The 20,566-nt window shown below is 39.5% G+C and overlaps 1 protein-coding gene across 1 annotated transcript in view; it reads right to left on the bottom strand.

The window, feature by feature from the left end:
* PFDN1 (prefoldin subunit 1) overlaps positions 1–8,303 on the bottom strand; it is a 64,536-nt gene extending 56,233 nt beyond the window's left edge. The window contains exons 1-2 of the mRNA XM_036752938.1: positions 8,227–8,303; positions 5,073–5,239 (exon numbers count right to left, since the gene is read on the bottom strand). Of these exons, the coding sequence (XP_036608833.1) occupies positions 5,073–5,239; positions 8,227–8,259 (200 nt within the window). The 5' untranslated portion in view covers positions 8,260–8,303. The remainder of the gene's footprint in view (positions 1–5,072; positions 5,240–8,226) is intronic.
* Positions 8,304–20,566: the final 12,263 nt, after the last annotated feature.

Here is a 20,566-nt window from a genome sequence, read left to right as displayed (position 1 = left end):
ATCTAGGTCACCAATTTTCTCATCAACTCTTTTTGGATGTTTCATTAAGTAGATTATGTTTCTTGACTGAAGCATGAGTCTTCTCATCTCAAACAGATTAAATAGCACACTGCTCCTAAATTTGCCACTATGAGATAACTGATGGCTAAAATCAGAAAACTCTGACTATAGCTTACTCTGTTTTTCTCCTACCAGAAATCCTATTAAGAGTTCAGCTTATCATGGCACACAATGCTTCCTTTTCAAAATAACAAAATTCAGAAAATTTCCACCTTTCTCCTTATTTACCTTAATATGCCAAATATAAGACTTTGGGGGGGTGGGAGGCGGTTTGGAGGAGGCAGCAAGCAGGATTAAGTGACTTGCTCACGGTCACACAGCTAGTTAAGTGTCTGAGGCCGGATTTGAATTCAGGTACTCCTGACTCTAGGGCAGATGCTCTACCTACTAAGCCCCCTAGCTGCCCCAAAACATAAGGCTTTTCATTTCTCCTCCATTCTTATGCACAGAGGTTCACTGAATTATTTTGGTTTTATTCCACTAAATAACTACTTTTAATAAAATTTCATAAACCATTTAATTCTTTAATACCACTTTAGAAAAATGGTTGAATCTTGCTATATGGCAAATGTGGAAGGTAAATCATCAACACAACTAATTTGCATCAATACCACATATATTTTTCAACAACCCTGAGCTTCAAATAAACAAATACCTACAATCAAAATTTGTTAAATAAAAAATTTGACTTTTGGACATTCTTACTTTCAAGAAATCAATTGGAAACTTTACAATATAATGAATTTCTGATTAGCAACATCTTAAAACTCAATTTCCTGATTTCCAATGAGAACTCTAGGGTCCTAGGGACTGAGAGAAGTTATATAGTTGCTACAAAAGTATTTCCTAAAGTCCTCAGTCTTGAAAAAAAGTGATGTCATTCTAGGAAGTTACTTTGTTTTTTAATTGAGTATCAACTTTAAACATCAAGTTTTTAAATTAGTAGCAAGTTAAGGAAAGAAAGGATACATTATTCAAAAGACTCACTGGCTATTAATATGACATCTGTGGAAGACTCAAGTTTTTGGAAGTTTATGCGTTTGAGGTTATATGAGTATCTGGTGTCAACAGAACTGAAGTAATTGTTCCCTGCATAACAGGAAAAGAGTTTTTTTCTTTAAACAGAATAGCCTGAGGAATGAGAACAAAGACTTTAAAACTGGTCCATAAAAAAAAAAACCATCATGGGGGAGGGGGAGAATATTCTAATAGTAAGACGAACCAGGAACTCTGTTCTTCCTTACTTACAAAGTAATTTGGCCTATGGTTCTGTGTTTTAAAAAAAAAATGTATACCATATATTGTATCAAAGGAGCTAGGATTCAAAAATTAAAAGAGCACGCAAACCAAACCTGTTCATAATAGTACATTGCAACCACTGTAATATTAATGCATCATAATCTTTAAACATGATTCAGAAAGTCTGATGACATTAATAAATCAGCATTCCTCTACATTGACATTTTTTCCCATTTTTAGCTCCTAATCATTTAGTAGCAAACTATAGTACAGATCATTTTAAGATTAAATTTACCTAAAACAAGAGAACCATCTTTATTTTAAAATATAGTTGTAAAATGCAAGATACTGTTATTATGTTTTTTCAATTTAATATAACTAAATTCAGGGAAACCACGAATATTTTCTCTTGGACTTTCAAATACTGTTACTCAACTGACAAGTCAAGCAATCCATGATAAAATTAATATACTGTGTAATTTTATATAAAAAGTTCAAGATGCTATGTACGAGTCCAGATTTCTAAATCTATTCCTAAACAGCTGTAAAAATGGCAAGAACTATTTAAATTTTCCCCCCAAAAAACTGAGTGATGTCAACAATACACCTGCCCTGTTTCATTTTACACCTGTATTGTGTTTACATTAAGTTTTACTCCTCTGGATCCTTCAATAGTTACAGACTATTAAATTACTTAACCAAATAGAAATAGAAGCACAGTTCCCAAACAGCAATTTCTGCATTGCTAGACACTTAACTAGCCGGTAGATTTATACCATTGTTCATTCTTAGTTCCTTAAATGTAAAAACAAAAACAAAAAAAACAAAAAAAAACCAGAAATGTGGCACACCTCTAAATTAGGTTTTAAATAGTCCAGTTATTTACAGTTCTGTTCAACTTTAAAAGGGCAGTAACCATTCTTCTTAAAGGCTAATCTACTCAAGTTCCACCCATAAAAACATCTAATTTCTCTTTGGAAAGGATGAAAATTATTCATGCAGGGCTCAACCAAAATAACCACTGAGAAACAGTATCAGAAAAATTTGATAAGGCATCAAAACAGGGTCATATCTTTACTTAGAAAAATATCCACAGCCCTATTTTTCCTAACCACAGTGTTTTCAAATGCCTTATCACTTTTAAAATGGCATTTCTTACATGCACTTTCAAATACAATTCTTTCAAAAATACAAAAAAATACTTCTCTCACTAACTACCTCAAATAAGGTATAGAGGGAAAATTACATGCACCATCATGATTTTTTTTTCTTTTCAATCACAAAAGATGCAAGGACCACTCTGCCTAGTTGCATGTTGGACACAAAGGCAAATGCCTCCAAATATTCAGACAGATCATTCCACAGTTGTAACTTTCATCATGGTTCTCAAAGTAGCACAGTGAGGTCAGCTCACAAACAGCTTAAGTAGCAAAACTAGAAATTGGTGGTAGTAGTATCAGGCTACATAACAAGCCTCTCCAAAGAATATGAAGTAAGAGAATGAAAATGTGTTGGCAACATGCCACGGGGCAGGAATATAGCTTTGAGCAATGAATACTCACAACTTACAGTATATAGTAATTCATCATCTTTTACCATGAAGCTTGATTTTACTTGTACTAAACCAAAAATAGCCATTGTATAAGTATGAACTATTACTACCAAATTTTCCCCACATAAGAATTGAAGGGCATTTAGCCTACCAGTAGTTTTATAAATTCCTCTGCTGAAGTGATTTTCTTATTCATTTTTATTGTTTCTAACACTTTCATATCAGACGTATTTTTTTCCTTTCTTCTGGACTGGGTCACTAGCAATATATTATAATGCATGAGTATTTTACCCTTGTTAAGCTACTGTTCTTTTTCCAAAGGATTAATCTGGGAATTAAAACAAGGAAGTAATCAAATTCATCATCCTCAAAATGCTAGAACAAATCTAAAATCAAACCCTGAAACCTAATTAACACACAAAAAAGTGATGTTACTATATCCTCCATCCCCCCCCCTAAAAAAGAGATTAACTAGGATAATGATTGAAAATTAAAAAAAAAAAAAAAGAACTGAATCACAAAGATACTGCACCCAAGAATACAAATTCATAAATAGATAGTTCAGGCTGAGCATCAAGAAAGGGAATGTCCTCGTGACTAGACGGATACTCACAAATCTTCTCCCACTCATAATGCATTCTCATTCTAGCTAAACAACAAACTCTGTTCACCTTACATGCCCCTACAATACAGGGTCAAACTCATATTGTCACTGTGATATAGGAAACAATGAAGCCAAAATTAAAAGTTAAGTTTCAATCCAGAGGAGAATATCACCATATCAAATGTTTGAAAAGGAGATTTTCTAAAAAAGAAACAGTATTTACTTGAAACAAATATTCTGGAGAGAACACTGGTCTATCATGAACTAATTATCTATCCCTGCCCTTAAGTTATTTATGTCAAATTATCTTAATGGAAGTAATTGGCATCTTCCTAGCTACTTGATAGAAGAAATTACATTAAAATACTCAAATCAAAACAAGAACTCTCCAGGGGTTAAAGAAGTGGTAAGAGACATTAATCTCAATTTTCTATTTTAGAAATTCCTTAGATGCTGCAAACAAAGGACAAGGATGTGGAACTCAAATGCAGCACATCAACAGACACTGGCCTTAGAGAAGTTAGTGCTGTCATTTTAAGACTTATGGATAAAATTATCATGTAGTGAATGCCAAGCACGCAGTCGGTGCTGCCCAGCCACATAGTCAAGGGTTTTAATTTTGTCATCTTCCCAGTTCTACTATGTCTCAACAACTAACTCAAACAAGGATATACTTCCTCCTGAAACATGCTTAACCAGAAAATGTCAGGCTTTAGAAAGCTATAAATTAATTTGTTATATAATATATATTCTGAGAGAGTAAAATGAGAATTAATCAGATTGTTGGTTTCTTTTCAAGGAGAACAGAAGAATTCATGAATCTAGACCTGTTTTCATAATGCCATTTTACAAGTAGTTTTTATGATACATATGCTAAGCTTAATTATGAATCAATCATAAACAAGATATTGTAATACAGAGGTCCAATTCTAAGCAATAAAAATTTCTGTATAAAGTACTGCCATGCCTCAAGCAACAATCCCTTCATGCAAGTAGTAGACAAAATTTTAATACAGAAACAAACAATAACAAAAACAGACATGCCAACTGAATTATAATGACTTAGATTTTTGCAATCATATTTTTATATCTTCTTTCCCACTAAGGGAAGATAAAGTGGACTTGGTCCATAACACAAATGGAAATGAATTTACATGACTGGTCATAACATAAGAGCATCACAAAAGGAACTGATTTTCTATCGGATTTCTCCTGCATAAGTTGCTCTACTTCATGTCTGAATAATGCTTGACACTGACAACTACCAGACCTTTTTTCATGTTCATTGTATGTTCATTTGACTGTTGTTACTGCTGAGATTTTTTTGGCTCACCTTAAAGGCAGAAAGGTATAGAAGAAAGAATACATTGTTGGACATGGTCAACATTAGTTTGTTTTGCTCAATTGGTCTTTATTACAAGGGGAAGTTATATTGGAGTTGGGAAAAAGTAGTAAAATGGAGTAAAGTAAAAAGTAGTAAAAAAAAGTAGTAAAACTGGAAAATGACATTGATACTTAAAAAAAACCACCCTCGAAGCATCAATAAAACAATTTTTACAGAATTAATTCAGCCACAAACCATCCCAAGAACCACTTTAATAAAGACACTTTACTTACATTCTCCCTACACCTTCATACATGTGAGTCTCATCTACCAAAGTCATAATTTCTGTATCTGTAAGATGTGCATGCTTTTTTGTTCTATTTAGCTGTTCGATCTGTATATCTGCAAGCTTCACCTTCTGCTGAGTATCAATAACTTTGGCTTGTAGTTCTGTGAAAGCCTGACCAAAAAAAAAAAACAAAAAACCCAAGTCATTGATTTAGGAAATAAAACATTTAAGAACAAGCTAATAAATAAAATCCAAAATACAACAACTCAAACATGTGAATTTAGCTTTAAATTGTCAACACAGTCAAAGCCTTGTTACTTAACAATAAATATAGAAGTTATCAATCAATATTTATTGAGTACTAACTATGTGCAAGAAACTGTTCTCAATACTAAAAATACAAATTCAACAAACATTTATAAAATGTCTATGGTGAATGCAGAGCATTCTTCTAAGCACTGGGAAAGAAACAAGCAACAACGTTGAGATAAGCCATGGCGTTTATCTAAGTATTGTTTGTTTAAACCTTGCCCTCATGAAGTTTACAATCTAAAAGAAGGCATTCAGAAAATAATAATACATACTATACATGATAAGTAAATTAGAAAGGTATAAAGTGCTACATAAAGTCTAAGGTGGAAGAATTTTAGAGACAATCCTTGAATTCAAAGATATTATAGTCTAGTTGGGGAGACAGCACACATTAAGCTTACAGGAGCTTAAGGAAGAAAATGCAAAAATGTGAACCATACATGTAATATAATGGTTCAGAATATGACTACTATGACAGAACAAAAAAACAAGAAAATTCAGTTATGGAATCATATCTTGATTCCCCCAAACAAATACCAAGCAAAATTCTACTACTGTTTATGCGTACCCAACTCTACAGATAAACACAATCCATGAATACTCTTGCTGAAGTGCCTGGAATGATTTTCAGATGCTGTCAAATTTATACCTTAATAATAGCATTTATGATTACTAAGGCATAGCAAAACCATAGCTCGACTTTCACACTCACCCTGTTTTCCCTCACTCATAACTGTTTCAGATTATTTAATTCCTGAAATTTTCCACATTTGTCTCCAACTAATAAATGACTAGGAGAAAGTTTAAAAATAAAATCTTTAGCCTACTTTAAAAACAAAACACATAACTGCCTCTCACTAAAAACAAATTATTGTTAAGCTCCTGGTTAAAATAACTTTGGGCCAATTTCAACTTGCATTCAGGATAAAAAATTTCTATTGCATTTTTCCTATTTCTTAACCAAAAAAAAAAAATTCAGCGCCCCAGAAAGTGAGGTATATTTCTCACTGTAACCTCTACCTGCCTTCTCTTTCCCTTAAACCATAAACTCATACTAAATTTATGAGCACAAACTTATTTTAGCAATTATTTTTTCTAAAAGAAGAAATGTATGACCATGTGATCTTGCAAGCATGGCTAAATATATCATCAAAGTATAGTGTAAGGGAGCACTAGAACCAGGAAATTAGGTCCTAGTCTTGGCTTTCCTACTTAACAGCTGTGAAACCCTGGCCAAATCATTTAAGCTCTCTGGGCCTAAGTTTCTTCTTCTAAGAAATAAAAGCTGACCAGATGATTTATAAGACTTTCTATCCCAAAAAAAAAAAAAAAAAGATTTTATTCAAAATAAAATGAGAGGGCTTGCACTCCGATCTTCTAAGATCTCTTCCAGTTCTCTGATTCTATGACTGGGTTCTAAGGACTGTCAAAGTCTTCCTGAAGTACTCTAAAGACCTAAAACTACTTTTGGAAAACATACATACCTAGAAGCCATGATTTAGACAGAAATTCTCAATTTTCTCAATTTACTTCATGGGGAAAACTTTGTTAGATTTTTTCCCCCAAGTAAGCAACACCAGAGGTGGCCTTTAAATACAAAGCTGAGATAGAAAGTACCATAGGAACATCAGGTAGTCCAAACTTCCTACTAAAGTCAGGGGGGCTTGTAAAGGTTTGGGGAAAGAGCTCCATTGGTTTAAAAAAAAGGATACTCACAGGGTTTAATAACTCCTATTTATACTGTGCTTTGAGATTTACAAAACGCTCTTTTCAGGACAACTCTGTGAGGAGAATGGAATAAATATTATTATCCCCTTTTTACAAATGAGAAAACTAAGGAGCAGAAAGGTGAACCGACTGTTCCATAGTCAAACTGCTACTAAGTATTAGAGCCAGAATTCTAAAGAACCCCCGAGTCCAGGATACAAACCCGAGCATTCTAACTCCAAGTCCAGAGTTCTTATAATTACTCTGTACCACCTCTCCGGGCTGAAAGGAACCTCGAAGATCATCAAGTCTAACTCACCAATTTTATTTAACGTTATTTTTACTAAGTTTTATCGATGCCTTTATTTTCACAAAACATTCTCCGGATAACCGCCCTTCCCATTAACCCCTCCTACCTTCGTGACCAAAAAAAAAGTTAAGTGAAAACAACGGATAGTGACCTCAACGGCGAGATGCATTCAACATCCTTGCCCCCTCTGCCAGGAGGAGAGCAGCTAACTCGCCGTCCTCCCCTAGTCCTCCCGGGATCACGGGGGAGGCAACTCCTTCAATTTATTACAATCGGGAGCCTTTCCCGAAGTCATAGCGTAGCAAGGCAGGGTTTATCCCGAAATCTATCCTGACCCTAACTACAGTGTTTTTGCTACCCAAATTAAGTCCTAAGCTTCCTTTCAAATCTAACGAGTATTCTGATTTCTAAAAACGAGGGGCCAGGTGCTTGAAAACATGGGTGATGGCGATGGGGGGGGGGGGGGGGACGGGGCGTGGTACAAACACGAACAGCCTCGGAATCTCCCCGACTTCGACAGAAAACAGCTTCCTGCCCCTTTCTACTCTAGAAAATGGAGTTCCCTCCCCCACCCCCGAGCCACAGCGGCTCCACGAGTGGACTGGAGCCCCAACACTCGGCGCACAGGAAAAGAAAGGGAAGTCCGATGGGCCCGGCCCGACCCCCAAGGGCCCACAGCCCCAGAGAGCACGGAGAAGGTCCGGCCCTTGCACGGGCTCCCAGGGGCCCCATGCCCTTCGTCATGCCAGGTGTCTGTCTCGACTACCACGCTCACGGGTGCCTCAGACTCCCTAGGGATAATTCTTCCCACTCAAGACCCTCTTTTTACCTTCTTCAACTCCAGGTCCACGGGGGCAGCCATCTTGGTTCGAACTCTGCGCCTGCGCACTGAGCGGCCGGAAGCAAGGTCGGACACCGACTGAACGAAAGGAACGGAAGAACTAGGTTAGCCTTTGCGCCTGCGCAGGAAAGAATTGCGCTTTGTAGGCTGCTTCTCTTTAGGTTCCTCGTTTGGGGACTTTTCGTTCCGCTTTCTTCTTTTAAGCACCTCTTTTGTGCTCTGTGGTAGCTACAAAAAGAAACAGGCCCTTTCCTAAAGGAACTTCGAGTTTAGAAGGGGTGATGAAGCAAGTCCGTAAATTCTAATTCACATTTGGAAGCCGACTCAAGTGGAAAGCACGTGGTCTGGGAGTACGACGACAATTTCCCTCATCCACCAGCGGGTCCACCTACCGCTCTGGGTCTCAGTTTCCTCATTTGTAAAACAAAGCGTCGGACTTGATGGTGTATTGTTACAAGATCCATTCCAGGTCTGTAATTCTGTCATACGGGGAAACCCCGCTAAGTTCAGACTCGTTTGGTGCCGCTAAACCCCGTCTTGGAAGCGCGTTATAGAAAGCTCACCGAACTTGGGATCAGGACAGAGCTGGGTTAGCAGAGGCGGGTCACCTCACTTCTCTGCGATCTGTTAAGTGCTAATAGTATCTGCTGAACCTTAACCTCACAACCCTGTTGCAAGATTCAAATGAAGTTATGTCAAAGGCTTTGAGTTCATCCCCCTTTTTTGAAAAAAGAAGCACAGTAGGTACAAACACAAGTCACCGCTGGGTGGCTGTAAATCATCCAACGCTGTAATTTCAGAAATAGCAAAATTGTGGACGACTCAAAAGGCCTGTGTCGTAAACTACATCATATTACCAACGATGACCTTTATGTAAGAACCATGAAGTACATCATGGAAGATTTGCGTGACCTGAAAAGGAGGTGGCCTGGCCATCCAGAGGGAAGGAGACAACAAGCAACAATAAAATATCCACCAACTGGAGCCCCGACCAGGTGTTCTCCTTTGTGGAAGATTTACTTTCCCAACAAGAACTGTACAAGATGAAAAGGTGTGCAGGGGGTGCAATCTCCACTGGTTGTACCAACGCTAAGGCAGTGAGTGCAATGGAAGCAGAATGGTGCAAAGTGCTATGAGATCAAGTACGATAAGAAACTTAAGATACCAGAGAGACTTGGGCAGGTTCTGAAGACACAGGCTAGAGCTATTGTGTCTAAATATAATCCATGAGGATCCAGGCAGGGCCCACACATGCCCACACAGCCCTCTATAAGTCTTAACACCACTGATTTGAGATGGTATAACAGCAGCGCTTTAACAACTAGTTCTGTCAGAGTCCCCACTAGGATAGGTACAGGACCTCCATACCAACCAGTACACTACTCCATATTCCCTACCAGCATATTCACTAATTGAGCTACATTGACCTAGTTGACCTGGCCAGAATTAATGGCTATCCATATATACTAGAAGTTGAATTCAATGATTATACATAAACCAAATGATGTGGTATTGTAAATAGGTTAAAAGGTTGGGCTTGGAGTCAGAAAGATCTGATTTCAAGTTCTGCCTCTGACACATACTGTCTGATATCATTTAACCTCTTAGTGGTCCCAGGCAACTCCTGGGACTCCCATTAGAATGTGAGCTCCTTGAGACTAAAGACTGTTTTTTGTTTTGGTTTTTTTTTTTTTGCCTTTCCCTGGTGCTTAGTCCCTATCACATTGTGGGAAAATACTTATCTAAACACTGACGGTAAGTTACACAGAATTTATTCATCAGCCTTAGGCTTGATTGTAGGGAATGTCTACACTGGGAATTCCCTACATCAATTAAATCGCAGGTAGGCCCAGAGCAACTATTCAAAGTCAGGCGATGAGCTGCGTGTGTGTGTTGTCTACGGACGAGCCTTGCTAAATTCAGAGATGATCCTCATCAGATTGGCTATAGAGTAAAAACTTTTTCAAATACGGAGCTCTAAGTTACAGAGGGGTTGGGACTCTGCTTAAATAGAAGGAGCACACCCACCAGTGAAAGATAGATATATTCCAAAATATAGGATATAGAATCTTAAAACGCCAAAGACAAGGTGTTGCCATGTTAAACTTAAAGGCTTATGGAGATTCTATTACCTTCTTCATGGTAAGGGACCCTAAGTATTTGAGGAAGCTGTGTCTATCCCCTAACCAGAATCTGAGCTTTTCAAATCCATTGGGACCTCAGGTTAATCAAATGTGATACCATGTCAAGTGGTTTGTAACATTGAAACACCTATCCCTCACTGTCTTATCCTATGACCAATCTTGCCCTGTTAAACCTCAGCTTTGGATCTCTCCTATCGTGCACTGCTCCTATTCATGGGGGGCCAAATGAAGATGGAGAAAATCACAAAACTGTGCTAACTGGACCCACTAACAAATTCATGTTGCATAAACTCAACTGGGCCCTGCCTATAGCAAAGCAATCCTTTTACATCTCCCTAACTGACTCACTATCCAACTTTCCGCAGTAGCTTTTCCAAACCTTTTCATCCCTCCTCAAACTTTCCATGACTGTCCCTCTCCCCACCCTCTCAGCTAAGAAACTTGTCTCATGTTTCACTGAAAATGTTAAAGGCATTCGCCAACAGTTCCCTCTTCTCCCTTCTCCTCATCTTACATCTTTCAGATGCCTTCTTCCCCTATCTCTGCCTTCAGCCTTGTATCACAAGAAGCAGCAGGCTTCAGGCAGCTAGGTGGTGCAGTGAGTAGAGCACCGGTCCTGGAGTCAGGAGGACCTGAGTTCAAATCTGGCCTCAAACACTCGACACAGTTCCTAGTTGTGTGACTTTGGGCAAGTCACTTAACCCCAATTGCCTTGCTATTTCCCCTTCCAAATAAAAATAAGAATTTTAAAAAGAAACACACCGCTTCCTTTATAAAAAAAAAAGTAGCCTTTCTCCTGTACAAATGATCCCTTCCATCCTGTCTTCTCAAGCACATTGCCTCCTCTATCACCCCCACTCTCTCGTTTATCTTCAATCTTTCCTGTACACTCGCTACTTCCCTATTACCAAGAAACAGGATCATGTCTCTTCTAGCCTCAAAACAAAACAAAACCAAAAAACCCTCATTTGATTCATCCGCTTCCACTAGCTATCATCCTACATCTCTTCTTCCTTTTTTGGCTAAACTCCTTGAGAAGACCATCTACAACAGATGCCTCCGCTTCCTTTCCTCTCACTGTCTTTTTAACTTTCTACAGTTTGGCTCCAATCTCACTATTCAACTGAAACTGCTTTCTACAAAGTTACCAGCGATCTCTTGATTGTCAAATGTAATGGCCTTTTCTCAATCCTCATCCTTCCAGACCTTTCTCCAGCCTTTGACACTGTTGATCAGCCTCTCCTCCTTAATATTCTCTTCTCTCTAGGTTTTCCTGGACTCTGTTCTCTCCTGGTTCACCTCCTACCTCTCTGATCACTCCTCAGTCACTTTTGCTGGATCTTCATTCGGGTAATGCCTAATAAACATAGGTGTCCCACAGGACTCTCGTCTTCCTCTACCCTGTTTCACTTGGCAATCTCATTGGTTCCCATAGATTCAATTATCATCTCTATGCTGATGATTGTCAAATCAACTTATCTAGTCCTAACCTCTCTGCTGACCTCCAGTACTACATCTCCAACTGCCTATTAGACACCTCAAGCTGATTGTCTCACAGGCATCTTCAGCTCGACATGTCCAAAATTGAACTCATTACCCTTCCTCCCATCAAATTCTCCCATATTTCTGACTTTTCTGTTACTCTTGAGAGTGCCCACATCCTCCCAGGAACCAGGCTCACAATCTCAGTGTTATCAACATTTCACTCTGTTACCCCATTATATTAAATCTATTACCAAGTACTGCTGATTTTGGCTCTATACCATATCTTGTATTCACCCCCTTCTCTCCTCGGACACTGCTACAACATTGGTACAAACCCCAGGGGGCAGCTAGGTGGCAAAGTGGCTAGAACACTGGCCCTGAAGTCAGCAGTCCAAATCTGGCCTCAGACTACTTATTAGCTGTGTGATCTTGGGCAAGTCACCTCCAAAAGAAAAAAGAACAAACAAACCCCAGACCCTTATCGGCTCATGCCTAAATTGTTACAGTAATCTTCCAACTTCCAACTTCCAAAGTAAACTTCCAATCTTCCCTGTCTCAAGTCTCTCCCAACTGTCAAGGTGATCTTCCTAAAGAGCAGGTCTGACCATGTAATGCCACCCCTTAATAAGTTCCAGTAACTCCCTGTCATGTCCAGGAGCAACTATGAAATCCTCTATTTGGTGTTCAAAGCTATTCATAATCTGGTCCCTTCCTAGCTTTCCAGTCTTCTTACACCTTACTCACCCCAAAGTACTCTGCCATCCAGTAACACTGGCCTTGTTGGTGGTGTTGTTCGCTCATGGCTGATTCTTTATGACCCCATCTGGAGTTTCCCTGGCAAAGATACAGGAGTGGTTTGCCATTTCCTTCTCCAGCTCATTTGACAGATGAGGAAATTGAGGCACACAGGGTTAAGTGGAGGGAAGGATAATGAGTCACTAGTATCTGAGGTCTTCCTGATTCCAGGCCCAGCGCTCTATCCACTTCACCACCTACCTGCCCTGCTGGCCTCCTTACCTTTCCTCAAACAAGACACTGCATCTCCTGACTCCAGGCCTTTGCCTTCTCTGTCCTCCATGCCTGGAATTCTTTCCTTCCTCATCCCTACGTCATGGCTAAGTCCAGGGTAAAATAGCACTTTCTACCAGAAGCCTTTCCTAATTTCCCTTTATTCTAGTGCCTTCCCTCTATTGATTATCTCCAATTTATTCTGTATGTAGCTTGATTGTCCGTAGTTGTTTGCACATTGTCTCTGCCATTAGACTGTGAGTTCTTTGAGAACCAGGTCTGGTTTGGATGTCTTTTTTTGGGAGGGTTTTCCCCTCCAGTGTTTAACACAATGGCTGGCACATAGTAGGCACTTTAAAAATGTTTCTTGACTGACTATATTCATGTTAGCTCTAACTCCTTGATATTTTTAAGCCCCCAAACAGAGAGATCTTGAGACCAATACCCAAAATACCTGGCCCATGACAGAGTTGAGTTGGCTACAATGTCACAGTGGCACTCTGAAGCATGCAATTTGGAGTAGCTTTCTGATTGCCGTACCAATGGTCGTAATTAACCATAACTGTACTTAAGACAAATTTTTTGAGGAAGGGAAAGGGGATGTGGCAGGAGGAGAATAACCAAATGTGCAATTGAAAGGAGGGACCTAGGGGTGAGTGGGTCATGACAATGCAGGACATCTCTACTCTGGGTGCACTTGTAGACCCTCACCTCCTTAAGGACTAGTGGGAGGATAGGGCCCTGAAGGAAGTTTCACAATGATGGTGCCCTGAGGCTGGCAGATGGGAGTAGTTGTACCACTTGTCCCCAGGACTTCACAAAGTGAGATGTAGACAGGGTTTCCATCCAAAAACATTGGCACCCTGGGGCAAAGTCCTGCTGTGCCATGCTACTTATGTCTATGCCAAATGACATAAAGAGCTCTGAAAGGGAAGGTTATAGGACCTGAGTTCAAATCTCTACTCTGATACGGAATCACAGGATTTGAGAAATGGGAGAGACCTCAGCAGCGATCAGGTCCAATCTATATACAAAAGGAAACCCCACTACTACATTCCCCACAAGTGGTCATCCAACCCCTGCAAAAAGAGCCCAAAGAGGGGAAGTCCTAGGAGCTGTACAACCTTGGGGAAGTAAGTCAGTGAACCTCTCTGGAATTCATTTTTTCTCATCTGTAAAATGAAAGGTTTGGACAAAATGACCTAGTTCAGTTCTAGATTTATTCCTAATGCATATCTCATAATGTTTTCTTGGGATTTTAAATAAATAAACCCTTTGAATCATGTAGGGTGACAGGAAGAGACTACCGCCTGATAACAGAAGAGTCTGCAGCACGTGGATAGCTTGCCCAGTGAATAGGTTCCTCTGTGCTTATCGCTAGTGTTCTCCTAGGAAAACTGCTGCTGGGGCCTCAGACTGAAACCTATTTGGCAGCCAGCCCTGACCCAAGGATGTGATTCCTTCTGAGGTTTAGCCAGCTTCCGAGTTGTGGCATCTAAAAGAAGCAAGCAACCTTTTCTCATGTCCCAACCCTACTCACCTCGGCCAGTCAGCATTCCTTCTCATTGACACAGCCTATGTTCATGCTCAGGGCTGCATTGTCAGTATTCCGTCATCCTGCCTTCTTCTGAGTCATGGATTCTCTTTCAGATCTGAAACTGTGATTTGAAATCTCTGTTTCTGCTCCATTTAGGGAACCTCTGGCTAGGAATGGCTTGGAAGAATATATTGACCAATCCCCAAAGAGACACAGAACTCCAGGGACGCTACCCCATCTTCTGGTTTAGACCTTGGCTCTCTCCACCTGTACAACCCCACCCGTGGCTTTTGTTGCTGTTCAGTTGTTCACTTTTATTATCTATAAAATGAGAAAGATGGAGTGTTGTTGAGCTGTTTCAGACTCTTTGTGACCCATTTGGAGTTTTCTGGGCAATGATACTGGAGTGGTTTGCCATTTCCTTCTCCAGCTCATTTTACAAATGAGGAAATTGAGGCAAACAGGGTTAAGTGACTTGCCCAGGCTCACACAGCTAGTAATTGTCTCAGGCCAGATTTTGAACTCAGGAAGATGAGTCTCCTGACCCCAGGCCCAGAAATCTATCCACTACACCACCTAGCTGCCCCCCACCCCTACCTATGGCACCACCTTTTAAATACTAGCAAAATGAGACCTATTTATTATGTCCAAAGACACAGATCTTAGCCTCTAGGCTTTCTCCTATATCAATTTCACATATGCCTCATAGCACCAGTTCTCAGAGCATGAGTCAGCAGATTATTCCTTATGGTCCCCAAGGCTGGCCTCTTGAATATAAATATCTATAAGACAAAGTCTACACTTGGGTTTATGGAATGATTTTTTTTTAGGTGGGGAAGCAGACTGGGGGTTGGACCTGTGATTTCATTGCTGTTGGGAACTCCTGGTGTGGAAATCTACTCTACCAGTCACTCCACCAGCATCTTAGAAAGTTACCTGGAATGTTGCTTAGAGGTTAACTGGCCCATACACGGTCAATACGCATCACAGGCAGGACTTTAACTCTGGTTTGCCCAATTCCAAAGCTAGCCCTCTTTCCACTAGAACAAGCTACGTAAATATTTGCTAATTTAAAACAACAACCACCACAGCGAATATACATTTATTTTTTCACTGGTAGTTTTTTTTTTTAATGGTGGTCCAGACATTAGATAAGTGATCATTTGCCTAATCAATGTTGTTCAAGGCCTAGAAGGGATTTAAAAACAAAAGTTGTATGTGGATCAAAGTTCAATAAATTGGTCCCCATCCCTTTTCTTCCCTTCCCTTTTTAAAAATTTCTTTTTTATTCATGTTATACTAGTGAACTATACCTTGTAGCAATAAATTTTTCAAATAAAAAGGGAAAGAAAAACCAATAAGCCTATCAACAAAGTCTGACATTGTATGCAGTTTTTCACATCTCTTGTCCCCCACCCCTACCCCTACAAAGAATGAAGGAGAAAAAAAAGAATGAAGTTAGACTTTCTCAATTCTTTTCCAGGACTAAGCTTTTAATTCCTTGTAATTAGACAGCATTTCATTTCCTTTTATTTGCTCGTTCTTTTCATTATCATAGTTATGTATGATTATGCCTACTTTACTCTACTTCAATTCCTCAGAGTGTGAGTTCTTTGAGGGAAGGACTATCATTATTTTTTGTATTTATATACCCAGCATCTGGCACTTAATAAACATTTGACTAAGGACTCCAAGTCTTCTCATGCTTCTCTGAATTCTTCGTGTTCACTAGTAAAGTTCTCATTTCATCCGGTGACTAGCATCGTAATTCAGTAATATTCTATTACATTCGTGTACAATGACATGCTTGGCCATTACTCAGTTAATGGAGATCTACTTTGTTTCAAGTTTTTTTTTTTTGCTATCACAAAAAATGTTGCTATAAATATAAATACGAATTTCCCCATTCATCTTGTAAGCTAGGCCAGGTAACAGGAGCTTGATAGATAATCATCTACTTCGGCTGTCACCCTCCCATGTTGTTGTTGCCTGTTCATTCTCGGAGAGGACCATGACATTGGGAAGGTGAATTGGAGTTGAGTGAGGGAGGGCTATGAAAAGTCATCTCACTCTCTCCTCTGGAGCCATCTGGGTCCAGTGGCAAGATACATGTCTGAATGACTGGAGATGGCCCCAATGCAGTGGTGGATGTTGGCCTTTTTAAGCTAAGGTCTTGAAATGCTAGCTATAGCAGTAAGACAAGAAAGAAATTGAGAGGATAAAGGCAGGCAAAGAGGAAACAAAATTATTGCTTTTTATAGATAAACAGTGAGTCAACCAAAAATTCATTGAAATAATAAACTCAACAAGTTTCAAGATATAAAATAAATTCATATAAATCATCAGTATTCTTATATAACAGAAAGAAAAACCAACAGGAAGAGAGAAACACAAATTCCACTCAAAATAACATCAGAAGCTATAAAATATTTGGAAGTGTATTTGCCAAGATTCACCCAAGAACTACATAAACTCAACCATAAAACACTACAGAAATGAAGACAGACCTATTTAATTGGAGAAATATTAATGTTCATGTGGAAGCTAAGCCCATGTAATAAAAATGATAATACTACTTAAACTGATTTGCTTATTCAATGTCCAAACTACAAAAGGATTATTTTATAGACCTAGAAAAAAATAATAATGAAATTTTGATAGAGGAACAAAGGGTCAAGAATCTCAAGGGTAAAAAGTGTGTCACCCTTCCTTACCCTCCAATGAAGATTTACAACAGAAAAGTAATACTTTTCTTTTAACTACTGTTTAATCTGGTGTGCCTCATGAATTCTAGCTCCTAATTTCTGTAAAACTCTTGTTCTTTCTTGAGGAGCTAAGACAGGTTGTTACTTCATCAGGAAACTAGCACCATACCAAGTTCCTGCCACCAGAAATGGCCTTCATCTCCAAACTTATTTAAATCTTCTCCATCCCTATCCTGTGGGGCAGCTAGGTGGCGCAGTGGATAGATCACTGAGCTTGAAATCAGGAAGATTCACTTACTAGCTGTGTGACCCTGGGCAAGTCACTTAACCCTGTTTGCCTCAATTTCTTCATCTGTAAAATGAGCTGGAGAAGGAACTGGAAAACCAGTCTAGTATCTTTGCCAGGAAAACCCCAAATGGGGTCATAATGAATCAGACATGAGTGAAGAACAACAGCAAAATTTGACCATAATTAGTCAATGAGCAATCAATTAAGTATTCAGATTGCTACTGCACTTAGGCTAGATTGTTGATACAGTAGAGCTGCCCTGTCCTAGCAACTAGCACAGTGCCTTGCCCCTAGGAAGTACTCAACAAGTATTTATTGAGTACCTACTGTGTGCCAGGTACTTCTACATGTTGACAATAAAAACACAAACGTAAAACCCTTGGGAGTTGTTGTTTCAAGGGAAACAACTTATAAATTTAAGTACATGCAAAATATATGTGGGGGTGGGAGTGAGTTGTTCAGAAAACCCTTAATCAACTGATTTCTCCTTCAATAGATGGAATCACAGAAGGGGAAGATAACAGAGATGGCCCGCTGTTAGTGTGTTAAATGAAGTGCAAAGACCATCTATGCCACTCTGGGCACATGACCTTTGCTGTAAAGGTGACTTGGCTTGGCTCAATGGGCTGGTTCTTTTCCACACCACATGACACCCGAATGCCAACTGCTAGGCCTGATTTTGCGTGTGTGTGTGTGCGCACGCTGTTTTTTAAAATTTTATTTTAAATTTTTTATTTTTATTTTCAAATTCTCTTCCTCTCTCCCCTCCCTCCCATGGAGAAGGCAAGAAGTACAATACCCATTACACATGTGAAGTCATGCAAAAAAATTTCCACAATAGCCAAGTTGTGAAAAAAGCAAGAAAAATAAATACAGGAAAAAAAAATTTGCTTCATTCTGCACTCAAGGTCCATCAGTTTTCTCTCTGGAGCTGGACATCCTTTTTCATCATGAGTCCTTTGGCATTGTCTTGGATCGTGGTATTTCTGGGTCAAAGAGTATACAGAGTTCTACAGCCCTTTGGGTATTGCTGTTCAGTTGTTTCAGTCTGATTCCTTGTGACCCCATTTGGAGTTTTCTTGGCAGAGGTACTGGAATGGTTCGCCATTTCCTTCTCCAGCTCATTTTGCAGATGAGGAAACTGAGGCAAAGAGGGTTAAGTGACTTGCCCAGGCTCACACAGCTAGTAAGTGTCTGAGGTCAGGTTTGAACTCAGGAAAATGAGTCTTCTCTACTTCAGGTACCGCACACTACCCACTACGCCACCTAGCTGCCACTCTTAAGCATAGTTTTTCAAATGCTTAAGAACGCTCCAGAATGATTGGACCAGTTCACAGCTTCACCAACAGTGTATTAGTGTATCTGTTTTCCCACATCCCTTCCAGCATGCTATTTTCCCTTTCCATCATGTTAGCCAATCTAATGGGTTTGAAGTGGTATCTGAGAGTTGTTTTAATTTGTATTTCTCTAATTATTAGTGATTTCAAGTCTTTTTTCACTTGATTATTGATACCTTTAATTTCTTCTTCCTAAAACAGCCTGTTCATATCCTTTGGCCATCAATTGGGGAATGGCTCTTAGTTTTATAAATTTACCTCAGTTTCCTGTTTATTTGAGAAGTAAGACCTTTATTTGGCTGCATTGGTTTTCTTTGTGCAAAACCTTTTTAATTCAAAGTAATCAAAATCATCCATTTCACCTCCCAAGTTCCACTATCTTTTGTTTGGTCATGAATTCTTCCCTTATCCATAAATTGGACAGGTAATTTTTTTTCTTGTTCCCCTAATTTGTTTAGGATATCCCCATTTAAGGTTTGAATCATTTACCCATTTTCAGCTAATTTTGGTATTGTGAGATGTTGGTCTATGCCTAGCTTCTGCTAACCCTAACCCTAACCCTAAATGCGCTTCTGCTAACCCTAACCCTAAATGCTAACCCCAAATGCTTTCCAGTTTTCCAAGCAATTTTGGTCAAATAGTGAGTTCTTGCCCCAATAGCTGGGATCTTTGGGTTTATCAAACAGTAGATTACTATGGACATTTACTCATGTGTATTGCATACCTTATCCAGGGGTGGAGAACCTTCAGCCTCAAGGCCACATGTGGCCTTCTAGGTACTTGGTTGTGGCCTCTTAACTGAGTCCAAGTTTTACAGAACAAATCCTTTTATTAAAGGGATTTGTTCTCTGAAGTTTGGATTCAGTCAAAGGGCCACACTTGAGGACCTAGAGGGCCACATGTGGCCTTAAAGGTGCAGGTTCGCCACCCCTGATCCTAATCTATTCCACTGGTCAACCCCACTCTATTTCTTATCCAGTGATGGCCTAATTCTGTCGCTCTTCACTGCTTCCCAAGATAACACTCCTCATAGCTGCCTCTACTGATTCACTCTGTTCCTTCCTTACTATATGGTACCTCTACTACAAGAACTCATGGCCAGTTGTGACAGGGAGAGAGAAATCTTCACTCTCTACCCTCTCATATCATAGGGGGCCAAGCAAAAGGCAAAAGTGATCCCCTCTCAAAATCAAAAGATTTTTCTTCCATAGTTGTCTTTTCTCTAGACTGCCAGAAGTCACACCCCTTGAAGATGATCTACATGAACTTTCAATCCTCCATGCTTGTAATTTGTTTCCTCTTACCTCTGCCTCTTAAAATCCCTGGCTTCCTTCATGGGGCAAGACCACACTTCACCTAGCCACTGGGAAGCTGCCCTCCAATTCCATCAGGAAAAATGCTTTATACTTTGTTTTATGCATTAACACCTATTTGTCTCTGTTCCCCCCCTCCATGATTTCATCAACTTATTTGGGAGAAATCAATTAACTAGGAGTACCATGATCTCTGCTACCTATTTACAAAATACAGATGAGGTAATTGGGAGTGTACCAGAAGTTGGGGGAATCAGGAAAGGCCTCAGGTAGAAGGTGGCTTTTTAGCTGAACTTTGAAGGAGGGATTCCTAGAGACTGTAAGAGGCAGAGGATAGGTGAGAAAGCATTCCAGTTACAGAAGATGGCCGGTACAAAGACGAAGATATGGGAGAGGGAAATGTTTGTGAAGAACAGCAAGCTGGGCAGTATGTTTGGATCGTGTGGGATGGAAAAGGAAGTAATGCATAATAAGCTTGGACAGGTAGGTAGGATCCAGTTTGTGATGGGA

The sequence above is a fragment of the Trichosurus vulpecula genome, chromosome 3, assembly GCF_011100635.1.
Source record: "Trichosurus vulpecula isolate mTriVul1 chromosome 3, mTriVul1.pri, whole genome shotgun sequence".
Taxonomy (NCBI): Eukaryota; Metazoa; Chordata; class Mammalia; order Diprotodontia; family Phalangeridae; genus Trichosurus; species Trichosurus vulpecula.
The sequence above is the reverse complement of the archived record's forward strand: the minus strand, read 5'-3'. Positions and strand labels throughout refer to the sequence as shown.